Source organism: Grampus griseus, assembly GCF_964374135.1.
Source record: "Grampus griseus genome assembly, chromosome: 1".
NCBI lineage: Eukaryota > Metazoa > Chordata > Mammalia > Artiodactyla > Delphinidae > Grampus > Grampus griseus.
The window spans coordinates 99,890,273-99,903,252 of NC_139017.1; the positions used below are offsets into that span (position 1 = coordinate 99,890,273).

General features: G+C 42.2%; 1 protein-coding gene across 1 annotated transcript in view; it reads left to right on the plus strand.

The window, feature by feature from the left end:
- The first annotated feature begins 2,819 nt into the window (after positions 1-2,819).
- The window catches only part of ALG14 (ALG14 UDP-N-acetylglucosaminyltransferase subunit), a 104,535-nt gene continuing 94,374 nt past the window's right edge, over positions 2,820-12,980 (plus strand). Inside the window, exons 1-2 of the mRNA XM_082677620.1 lie at positions 2,820-3,030; positions 6,725-6,876. Of these exons, the coding sequence (XP_082533746.1) occupies positions 2,895-3,030; positions 6,725-6,876 (288 nt within the window). The 5' untranslated portion in view covers positions 2,820-2,894. The remainder of the gene's footprint in view (positions 3,031-6,724; positions 6,877-12,980) is intronic.

Below are 12,980 nucleotides of genomic sequence, written 5' to 3' on the forward strand. Positions count from 1 at the left end.
GTGCAACTTACCTCCCCAAGAGAAATTTTAGTTGCTTCGTCCTGTTCAGTCCTGCCTTTTCTGATTAATCCAGTACATATTATTCACCTCTTAATTATATTCCGTGCCTGTCACAGCCCAGGACTCAGCTCACCCAGCAATTTGTGGGTGAATAAAACACTCCTGATTTATTGTGTTCAGGAGTTCCCAACTGTGTTCCTGTCTCCACCTGCCACTCAGCTCCTCCCTGCAGTCCTCAACTTCCTTGTCAGGAACACTGAACAGTTTGACCCTAGACTTAATCCAAAATAACTCAACCAATAACTCCAAACAATGTCTGCTATTCCACCCTCTTTGACTCTCTGCATTTACTGGCAGCCACTAAAATGCTTGATCACTCCCCATTCATTCCATCTACAACGAAGTGTGGTCTAACTGCTATTTCGTACAGACACAGGTAATGACAGTAGTGAGGGGATGGGTACTAGGGAATGCAGGGGTATCTTTTGGGGCCTAGAGACTAACATTATTAATATGCCAAACATCTGCATTGCCTGTGTCAGTTTACAACACCAGCTCAGATGCATTACCTTTGCAGCAATCCAAACACTATTATTTGCCTACCCAGCAATGATCTTTCCTCCACCCTCCCCCAACATCCTCCTCTCCAGGAGAATGCCTGTTTTGTTCAGTGCCCACCCTCCACCAAACAGCCAGGTACCACAGGTGAGTTGTATGTCATCCTCCACCCTACCTCAGCCAGATTTGTGGTCTCATTCCTTTTATGAAGGGGCAAGTGATATAAATTTGGCCAAAAGGAGTGAAAGTCTGCTGTGGGAGGTTCTGGAAAAGGTTTCCTCACTCTTAAAAAAAAGATCCAAGGACAAGATAACCTCTTGAAATCTGGAGACTGCCCTGCCTGGATGTAAATTTCTGAGACAACTAATGTCTTCTTCTAAAAGTATGATGGGAGAGAGTCTTAGGCTGAAGCCATTGCTGGGAATGGCAGAGTGGGCAGATGAAATAAAACTACATCTTTTGTAATATTCTTAAACTGTTTTTCATACCGCGCCAGAGGCCCTACCTCTGGACTTGCAACTACGTGTTTGTAAGCCCAGGGGATTCTGATTCCATCAAAATTTGAGAAGCATTGACTTCTAAGCCCACAATTATAAAATTTCTCCACCACTTACTAACACCATGCAGGATCTTAGTTCCCTGACCAGGGATGGAACCTGTGCCCCCTGCAGTGGAAGCGCCGAGTCCTAACCATTAGACTGCCAGGGAATTCCCCACTAGCTAACCTTAGGCAAATCATTTAACTTTTATAGAATCTTTTTCTTTACCTGTAAAGAGGGGAATAATATTCACCTTATAACGTTATTGTGAGGATATAGGGTTAAGAGGATTTGATAGAATACAGGAAGTATGTGAGGTCCATTAGCCAGAAAATGATGCTACAAAGTACCTAAATGTCTCCCAAACTGCCTGCTGATAGAAATAGACACATTGGTTAGAGGAGCTGATCTCAGTCCTCTCCCCTGGAGATTCTGATTCAGGAGCTCCCTATTGTACCCTGAGAGGCTGCATTCTTTTTTTATATATAAATTTAGTTATTTTATTTTTGGCTGTGTTGGGTCTTCGTTGCTGCGTGCGGGCTTTCTTTAGTTGTGGCTAGCAGGGGCTACTCTTCATTGCAGTGCGCGGGCTTCTCATTGGGGTGGCTTCTCTTGTTGCGGAGCACGGGCTCTAGGCGCCCGGGCTTCAGTAGTTGTGGCTCGCAGGCTTAGTTGCTCCGCGGCATGCGGGATTTTCCCGAACCAGGGCTCAAACCCATGTCCCCTGCATGGGCAGGTGGCTTCTTAACAACTGCACCACCAGGGAAGCCCAAGGCTGCATTTTTAAAAGCACATTCTAGGATCTAAGCAAGTTTGAAAATCAAGGAAGTTTGAATTTGGCAAAGGAATACATGGCGTAAATTGCTATGCAGCAGCAGTTAGGGTTTCCAGTTTCTAAATCTACATCTGCCACTATTTCACTTGAGCAAGCTGTTTCACCTTTCTGGACTTGTTTACTCATCTGTATACTTGTCCTATCTAACCTACAGGTCCATTGGGGACTGAAGGCAAATTACACTTGGGGTGAAGGGGCTTCTCTAATCTCAGCCTTTTTATATTGCTACAATGTGGATTAAGTAAACATAAAAATAAGCAAAATTGGGATTGGGGGAGGTGTTGCCTTTGCGGTAAAATTAACTGAATAGGACGATTCTCTATCTCACTACCTTGAGCCACTGAACTTCCACTGCTCTCAGGAACATGGTGTAACTAGAGGTGATCACCCTCAGCTGGCTACTCTGGTCACACTGAGATCTGTGAAAAAGACTAGAAAAATTAAAAATATGAGTGCCTGGGAAAGAGGAGAATTGGATGAGAACCCGAAATTCAATTTTTTGTACTAAGGTACCTTTCACTGGCAAGCACTTTCAGTAGCTGTGCAACAGAAACATTTCCCTTGGCACCAAAAAAAAAAAAAAGGCGACGTATGCCACTGGCCTCAAGTGGAATTCACAAAGTTGGTTAATTTGGAACACCTGCTAACTTGGTAGGTCATTTTTAGGGCGCCCAGCTGGCCTCACCTCCTCACGAATCGAAACCAAAACTCCTCCACCGCTTTAATCCGCGAATTTCAGTTTACGCATGGGCTGTACGTGCGCAGACTCCCGCGGGGCACCCAGCGGGGTGGTCAGAGGCCAGGCTTCCGCCTCTGGCCCTGAACTCCTCCCACCGCCAACAAGCCCCGCCCACCAAGGGGCTCACACTTCGAGTTTGGGTCTCCGCAGCGCCCGTAGTTTTGAACTTTCACCGCTCCTGCGACCGGCGTCGGGGGATAGCACGCATGCGTCTTGTCTTCGAATGGGTGGCACCCTTATCCTCGCGGCGGCGGCAGGAGCCGTGGCCGTGCTGCTGGCAGTGCGGCTATGGGTAGTGCTGCGTCCCCGCGCCGCTGTGCCCCGGCGGTCTCTCAGCCTCTTGGTGGTGGCTGGGTCCGGTGAGTATCCGGGCGGCGACTGGCGGGCTCGGGTCGGGTACTACAAACCCCAGAGTCCACCGCGGCGCTGTTCGCAGGACCCCTAGCGCTTTGTGCAGCGTTGCATGCTGAGATATGTAGTTTCTCTGCGGGACTGGAGCGGGTCAGCCCAGGCTGGGCAAAATGCTGGTCTGTTGTTGATGTGGCCCAGGCCGCGTCTTTAATAACAAATGAGTTACTTACACTTGTCTGTAATTAAGCGTCTCTGTAGCGTATATTTTTCTAACAAATTATTAGTGAACAGAGAGGACACAGAAGCCCGTGATGCTAACATGCAATTTGCCTGAATAAAAACTGCTGTTTTGCATTATTAATCTAGGCATTTGGGATAATTTAGGAATCACGAATACTACATGATAAGCGAGACAAAGCGAATTGTCACATTTATAAATATACATATACAAAACCCACAAGTATAGAAACAATTACCTACTAACGGGAGAACAATACACACTTCAGGATATTGTGCTGGGTGGTGAACAACAACCTGTGCAATCAGGTAATACAATCCAAACGGAGTGGGCCAGCTCTGTAGGCGTACCGCTTTAAATGGACAGCTCTGACAGAGCGATACATATACATGCTGTGTACGTTCAGAAATGCCAGGAGATTGCATCCGGATAGCATAATATTTATAAGTATTAGCAAATGGTCTAAACTTACGTTCGCGTGTAATTCATTACTTTATTCACTTAATGTATTTTGAGCCATAGGGGAGGTCAGGCACTAAGCTAAGCCCTGGAAATAACAAAACTGACGAATACGACTTGCCGCGGCGTACTGACTATGTCCCAAGCAGTGTGAAAGCTGTGAGGACACAGCAGTGAATGAAATGGAGAATAGAAAACGAAAAGCAGAATGGGTACTTGCCACAATAAATGCTATAACCTGGGAAGTTAACACTGCTGTGGAAGTTCACGCTGGGCGCCACTTTTTCTGAACTTGAGACAGGAAGCTTCCTGGAAGTCGTGATGTCTAAACTGAGACTTGAAAGATGACTAAGAAGTAGCCAGACAAGGGGGAGCTGGGGCGTTGAGGGATGGGAGGGTGTGAAAAGAAGGCCATAGCACTTGGGATGACCAGAGGTGCGAGGGCACTGTTGTACTGAGTTGGATGTGGGGAGGCAAGCCCCATGCAGATCGCGGAAGGGTATTTTAAACCCTGCTCTACAGAGCTGTTGGCACTACTCCACTGCTTCCTACCATGCAGAGGTTAGGACCATGTGCCTTTAAATGAACATAACACCAGAGTTGAATCACATCTCTGCCACTTACTAATTTGATGATCTTGTGCAAATTAGTTAACCTCACTGAGTCTTCTGTTTCCAGTTTGAAAAATGTGGGTTAGGAAGAGGCGAGGAGAAAGAAAGTTGCATTTTCATCAGAATTGTCAGGTAAAGCCTCCCTGGGGAGATGACAGGTACCCAACAGCAAGGAGGCCGGAGTGGCTGGAGTAGACTGAGTAAGGGGAGAAGAAGCAGATGAGGTCCAAGAGGTAACAATAAGGGTCAGCTTACAAAAAGGCTTTTATTCCATATGAGAAGGGGAGCCCTTGGAGGGTTTTGAGCAGAGGTAAATAATTTGATCAACTCTTTTTAAGAAGATCAGTCTAGAGGCTGTGTTGAGAGTGGACTCAAGTGGACACTTGAATGGACAAGTGCAGAGAGGGGAACAGGCCAGGAAGCTTTGGTCATAATCCACGTGAGAGTGATGTGGTTTGGAGCAGGGTGCTAGCAAAAGAGGTGGTGAGAAGTGATTGGATTCTGGATATACTTTAAGATAGAACTGAGAAGATTTCATTCCCAAAGGATAAGTCTTAATAAAAACGTAAAATGCAAGATGAAGCTCTTATTATTTATTTATTCAGTAACACAGTTAATTTTTCAAAGAATGTATTCAGTTTCCTTTTAAGGGAAAAGGGTTTCCTTTTAAGGAAAAAAGAAAAGACGGTTAAAGCAGGTAAAATGAAGTTTTAATAGCAGTGGAAGATGTATATGTTCGGATTTATCCGTAATTGTTCCAGCTCTGAAAACAAGTACCTACTTTGCAAACCACCACACTTTTTCAAAGTTAAAAACAAAAATGATAAAATGAGTATAAGATGTGTAAATTGCTTGCCCTACATAAGAAGATGGCTGACAAGTTACAAAGTTAAAGCATGATTCTAATTCCTGTTATACTTACTCTCTGATGACTTTATTTCTATATCTAATTCCTTCTGGGATCTAGAGAGTAATCATTCCCTTTCTACTATAAGAAAATATATGCGTTTGGAGAAAACACATAATTTGTTTGATTATCCTATATGTTCACTGTATCACTATTGAAAGCTTTCTTGCAACAGTAAGGGAGGTGAGTCGGGGGAGCTTTGTAGTGTGACGAGAGACAAGGAAGAGGTAACAAATGAGATGAACACAGAGAATGTTAAAGACATCAACCTGGCTGAGGCCAGGGGATCATGCAGTTAAATTAAATAGGTATAATAGGGCCCATTCTTAAGGAGTTTGATTGGTTTGCTTAATTGGTATATAGTTAATGTAATAGGTAAATGTTCTTTTGGGTTTTTTCCCCCGAAGGAAAACTCAGTGAACACAGTTGGTTTTAAAATTCATGGTTTTAAAATTAAAGTATGAAAATTTTGGAGATTGTACAATTTCAGAAATTGAACACACAGTTGTTGGGTGAAGCTGGTAAATATTTGAGACCTCTGTTAGGTCTGAGACCTCTGTTAGGAGCAGTTGAACAAAAGTCTTCCTTAGGAAGATCTGAGCCCTGGGAGTCAGTGCTCATGCCTCCCTGATGTTACTTCGCAACACCTTCAGCAACTGTCTTCGCATTTTCCAGCCTACTTTCCTGACCTTACTTCACTCTCCTCTTTCTTCCCAGTGTTCCCACCATGCCTTGATCACCCATCCCAGATCTTACCTTCTCCTGTCCTAATAATCCCACCCCCACCCAGTGGCCTCCCTACTCATATCTGTCCATTAGCTGCACCTTTCAAGTCATTTCAGCCTTTACCAGGGATCTCCCCTACGCTTAGGACATTGTTTTTTCATAACCTTTTGCTTGTTTCCTCCCCCAAACCCCATTTTAATTTTTCTTGCTGTCTTGCGTCGCTCTTTGTATATCTGTGTGTCTTGTCCCTTCCCCACCAGACTTCTTTTTTTTTTTTTTTTTTTGCTGTACGTGGGCCTCTCACTGTTGTGGCCTCTCCCGTTGCGGAGCACAGGCTCCGCACACGCAGGCTCAGCGGCCATGGCTCACGGGGCCAGCCGCTCCGCGGCACGTGGGATCCTCCTGGACCGGGGCACGAACTCGTGTCCCCTGCACCGGCAGGCAGACTCCCAACCACTGCGCCACCAGGGAAGCCCCCCACCAGACTTCTTGATAACAGGATCTGTGTCTTATACTTCTTTGTACCTTCCTCAGGTAGTATAGTAGCACAACCTACTGCTGGTGCTGATTTTGTTTTTATACATTTATTATCCTCTTCCCCCATATAAAGGTAGTATTTATACAAGGGCATAGATTATCATTTCCAAATATTCCTTCTGTGTTTTGAGAAATACACAAAGCACAGTATTCGTATAATGTAGTCAGATGGATGTGTCCATTACCGTTTTCTGAATCTCAAGCCTTCCAATATTTTTTTCCAGGTGGGCATACCACTGAGATCCTGAGGCTGCTTGAGAACTTGTCCGATGCTTACTCTCCTAGACATTATATCATTGCTGACACTGATGAAATGAGTGCCCATAAAATAAATTCTTTTGAAGGAAATCGAGCTGATAGAAACCCCAGTGCTATGGTAAGTGGTAATTTCTATGTCTAAGAAAAGTTACAAGTTATGTATTGAATTTAATTTTCTCTAGAAACAATCTCATGACCCTTCAGTGCCCTGCTCACACAATGCAGTCAACTGTTTATTGCTGATGAAATATAGTTCTTTTACTACCCAAATATAAAAACTGCTTTAAAATAAATCTTCAAATCAAAATGGTTGCTTGATTTCTTATATTCTCTTCTATTATTTAAATAGAGAAAATTGTTTCTCAGTAATTCCAACTGTGAAAATTGTTTTATTTATACTTACAGAAAGCATCCAGTTCACGTGCTTATTGGTTCTTCGTTAAAGTTCTTTATCAGTGTATTACGTGTATTGATAATTTGATTTATCTATTACTACTTCTTATTCTTCCAATTGTATCTGTACCTGCCTTTAAAATTACTTCTCTGCTCCTGGTTGCTCCCTTCGTTTTAGCATTATAGCAGAATTTAGGGTAAATTGAAAAAAGTGGAACTCCTTAATCAGGAAGGAAACTAGAGCTGTTCCTTGTTAGATCGTCTCCATCCATCCCTCTCTCTGGTACCTGCCCGGCCACAGGGCTCCAACAGGTAGTTCAGGAGTGGACAGGCGAACCAGCTCAGGCCACTCAAAGTGGCCTCCTCCAGGCTTTTTGGACTTGGGGACCCAGAAAATGAAAGTAGTCTTTCTTCAGGGGTTCAACTCTGTAAAAGAAAACTTGGAAGCTGCCAGCAGTCATGTTTTCACCTGCTGGCTAAAGACAGACTGCAGCTAGAGAAAAGAATGAAGTTCATCCACAGGAAGAACAAGATGGGAAACCAGATGGTGACTCCTGCCTTCATTGACTCCAGAGCTGCTTCCATATGGGCCCTGTCTTGGTGGTTCTTACGTTTCTTGGAAGTCAGGATCCACTAATATAACTCATCCTCCACTGACCTTTTTAGTTAGTTAAAGCCTGCTTTAGTTACGTTTTGTTCACTTGTAAACATGATCCCTCAATAACGCACTACTAAATTGTGTTCTTGGAAAATCCACATCAAACAATCTTGGAATGCGCTGATGACTATTCAGCCGTAGCGAAATAAGTGGTATGTTTTTTCTTTGTGGGAGGTGAGCCAAAATCCTTCATTTCTGTTTCAGGACTCAATACTGTATTAGTTTCCTAGGGCTACTGTAACAAAGTACTACACACGGGGTAGCGTGAAATAAGAGAAATTTATTCTTTAATGGTTCCGGAGGCTAGAAGTCCAAAATTAAGGTGTCAGCAGGGCCGTGTTCTCTTTGGAGGCTCTGGGGTGAATCCTTCCTCACCTCTCCCTAGCTTCTGATGGTGGCCAGCAGTCCTTGGCATTTTCTGGCTTGTGTCAGCATTACTCTCGTCTCTCCCTGCATTGTCACAGGGCCATTCCTGTGTCTTCACAGGCCCTTCTTATAAGGACACCAGTCATTGGATTGAGGGCCCACCCTATTCCAGTACGACCTCATCTTAACTTGATTACATCTACAAGACCCTATTTCCAAATAGTCACTTTCATAGGTTCCAGGTAGACATGGCTTTTTTTTTTTTTTTTTTTTTTTGCGGTACGCGGGCCTCTCACTGTTGTGGCCTCTCCCATTGCGGAGCACAGGCTCCGGACATGCAGGCTCCACGGCCATGGCTCACGGGCCCAGCCGCTCCGCGACATGTGCGAGCCCGTGTTCCCTGCATCGGCAGGCGGACTCTCAACCACTGCGCCACCAGGGAAGCCCGGACATGACTTTTTGGAGGACAGTATTCATCCCTATACAAATATGTACACTGGACTATTTCAGGAAAAGCCTCCTGTTTGACATAAAGCAAAACAAACTTTTTCCTTTTAGCAAGTGTGAAAGGAGAAAATAGTAGAGACTATTGAGTATGCCAGTAATTGATCCTTTCAGTAATGGGTGAAACATAATAGTAACTTCATTTTACAAATGAGATAAATGAGGCTCAGAGACAAAAAAACTCAGCCAAGGCCCTGCCAAATATGTGGGACTTACCTACATGTGTCTTCTCTGAAGCCTGCGCTTTTGCTGCACAGCCCACTCTGCCCCTTTTGTGTATTCTTTTACAATTCAAAGCACTCAATGTGAACAGAATGCCTTGAGAATTCTTATCCAAGGCATCAGAGACTTAAAATGTCATTTAATCTCTTATCTTAGAGTATATATTAGAATTGGAGAGTTTATAGAAAATGATGGTAATTTTCTCACAAGAATAATGTTAAAAGTCTTATAGTTTAGCAGTGGCATACACTACTAGAAAAAAATACAAAGATCAAAGGATTACAAATTTGTTACTGTTTTTCAACATACAGAGTGGGTATCTTTGTTTTTACCTAATTATTAGTGTGCGTGTTCTTTTCTTCTTTCTGAAATTGTACCCAATTTGGAGGCTCCAGGTTTAATTTAACATACATATTGAATATTTCCCTCCAGGTCCATCACTGTATGTACCGTTTATTTGCTGAATTATGTCAGGATTTAGTGAAACATTTAGAAGATTGTTATGTACTGTGTATCATGACGCTTTAGAACCCAGTAAGTTGGATTTGATGCACTTTAATAAGAAAGCCAAAGATTTCAATTTTATAAGTGCCATTATTTTTTTCTCGTTATCAAAGTAACACCACAGTATAGGACTAAGCATCTCTATTCAACCTCCTTCCTTTGTCGGTTACTTTCCTGCTGGGGCAGTGCAACCCCTGTTAGAGAAAAAACGCTATCTCGTTCCTGAAATGGTCTGCTCATGTGTGAATCTAAAGCTGGGGAGAGTTTCTGCAGAGAAGCAGAAGAGAGCCATTGAGGGCAGTAGAAGGAACATGACTGTTGTCCTTTGTGTCGACCACCCCTATGAGCCACGCTAGGCGGACAGGAGGCAGGGCGGAGAGACACCTTCTGACCAAGCCTTATAAAGGGAGGAATACACTTCTTGTCTCTCTCTCCACTTCAGCTAAGGGGACTTGTACCCGCAGCGTCCCTGACAGCTATCTTTTGTACCTACCATGGAGCTCACCAGACTGGGGAGAGGAAGGGTCTAACTGAAGAAATCAATAGCGATCAATACATTTGCTGCAGAGCCCATGTCAGCCAAGAATACTGAACGCTCTAGACCTGCAGTGTCTAGTAGAGGAGCCACCAGTACTGACCCAGTACCATTTATTGAATAGTCCTTTGCCCACCGATCCGTGGTGCTTCCACCGTTAGATCAAGTTTCCATGTATGTATAGGTCTTTATCTGAGCTTTCTACTTTAACTGGTACATTTGCCTATCCTTGAGCTAATGTCAAGCTCTTTTATTCTTCAGAAGTATCTTTTTTTTTTCCCCACATAGGTTTTTTTTTTTTTTTTTGCGGTACGCAGGCCTCTCACTGTTGTGGCCTCTCCCGTTGCGGAGCACAGGCTCCTGACGCGCAGGCTCAGCGGCCATGGCTCACAGGCCCAGCCGCTCTGCGGCATGTGGGATCTTCCCGGACCGGGGCACGAACCCGTGTCCCCTGCATCAGCAGGCGGACTCTCAACCACTGCGCCACCAGGGAAGCCCCCCACATAGGTTTTTAAATTAGCTTTGAAAAATTCACAAAGAACTCTGTTGGGATTTTGGGTTGAATTGAATTGAATCTGTCCATCAGTTTGAGGAGAACTTACATCTCTTTGATGATATCTTCCTATCTGGAAACATCACCTTTCTCTCCATTACAGTATTTAGATCTCCTTTAATGCTTTTCAGTAACATTTCTAATTTTCTTCATAAGAGTCTGGCATATCTTTTGTTGTGTTTATTTCTAGGTACCTTGTATTCTTTTATTATTGTTGTAAGTGGTATAACTTTTAATAATATTTCCTGTGTTGCAATATATAGAAATACAATTGATTTTTATAAAGTGATCTTATAAGAACCACCTGGCTACACTCTAATCCTAATTTGTACACTTTTGTGTTATTAATGAAGATAATCTTATCATCTACAAGTAGTAATAATTGTGATTCTTTCTTTGTAATCCTTACATCTTTTAGTTCTTTTTTCTCATTTTGTTATTAGAACTTCTGGAACGGTAATGAATGGGAGCCGTGTAGTGGTCATCTTTGCATTCTTTCTGCTTTAAAAAATGTGTTGAGTTTTACTTTAAATAATAGTTGTTGATTTTTATCAAATGTCTCCTCTGCATCTGAGATGATCTTATAATTTTTCCAACTTTTTCTGTTTATATGGACAATTACATGGTTATGAACTAGTCTTGAATTCCTGGAATAAACCCAGTTTGTTCATGGTGCATTGTATTTTAATGCATTGCTGGATTTGATTTGCAAACATATCATTTAGGATTTTTTTGTTTATGTACGTGACGGAGATTGCCCTGTATTTTTCCTTTCTCATGCTGTTCTTTAGTTTTGGTATCAAGGTTACACTAGTCTCATTATGTGAGTTGTAGGGTATACACAACTTTTTGCTCTTTGGGGGAATTTGTGTAAGAATTTGTTTTAAGTTTCTTTTTCTTACAATATTATTAACTGCAGTCACCGTGCTGTATTGCATCCCTATGACGTCTTTATTTTATAGCTGCAAGCTTGCAGCTTTTGACCCCTTCACCTATTTCCCTCACCCCCAATGCCCCAGCTCTGGTAACCACCAAATCTGTTCTCTATATCTGTGAGCTTGGGTTTTTTGTTTTCTGGTTTTTTTAGATTCCACATATAAGTAAGATCATATTGTATTTGTCTTTCTCTGTCTGACTTATTTCACTTAGCATAATGCCCTCAAGGTCCATCAAGGTAGTCACAAAGGACAAGATTTCCTTCTTTTTTAAGGCTGAATAATATTCTGGTGTGTGTGTGTGTGTGTGTATGTGTATGTATCAATCACATTATATTCAGTATTTATCCATTCATCCATTGGTAGACACTTAGGTTGTTTTCATGGTTTGCCTATTGTAAATAATGCTTCAATGAACTTGGGGTAGTGTATATCTTTTTGAGTTAGTGTTTTCATTTTCTTTGGATAAGCATCCAGAAGTGGAATTGCTGGATTATATAGTAGTTCTATTTTTAATTTTTTGAGGAACTTCCATACTGTTTTCCATAGTGACCACACCAACAGTGTACAAGTGTTCCCTTTTCTCCACATCCTTGCCAACACTTACTATCTCTTGTTCATTGTGTGCGTGTGTGTGTGTGTGTGTGTGTGTGTGTGTACCACATCTTCTTTATCCATTCATCTGTTGATGGACACTTAGGTTGCCTCCATATCTTGGCAATTGTAAATAATGCTGCTGTGAACATTGGGGTGCATGTATCTTTTTGACTTAGTGTTTTTGTTTTTTTCAGATATATACCCAGGAGTGGAATTGCTGGGTTTATAGTAGTTCTATTTTTAGTTTTTTGGGAAACCTCATACTGTTTTCCACAGTAGCTGCACCAATGTACTTCCCACCAACAGTGTAGGAGGGTTCTTTTTTCTCCACATCCTCACCAACAAATGTTATTTGTGTTCTTTTTGATGATAGCCAGTCTGACAGGTGTGAGGGGATATCTCATTGTAGTTTTGATTTGCATTTCCCTCACGATTAATGATGTTGAGCATCTTTTGATGTGCCTGTTGGCCATCTGATGTCTTCTTTGGAAAAATGTCTATTCAGACCTTCTGCCCATTTTTTAATCAGGTTGTTGGACTTTTTTTTTTTTTTGATGTTGTTATATGAGCTGTTTATATATTTTAGATATTAACCCCTTATTAATCATATCATTTGCAAATATTTTCTCCCATTCAGTAGGTTGTCTTTTCATTTTGTTGATGATTTCTTTTGATGTGCAAAAGCTTTTAAGTTTAATTAGGTTCCATTAGTTTATTTTTGCTTTTGTTTCCATTGCTTTAGGAGACAGATCCAAAAAAATAGTGCTAAAATTTATGTTGGAGTCTTCTGCCTATGTTTTCTTCCAGGAGTTTTATGGTTTCTGGTCTTACATTTAGGTCTTTAATCCGTTTTGAGTTTATTTTTTCTACATGGTGTTAGAGAATGTTCTGATTTCATTCTTTTACATGTATCTGTCCAGTTTTCCTAGTGCCACTTATTTAAGATACTGTCTTT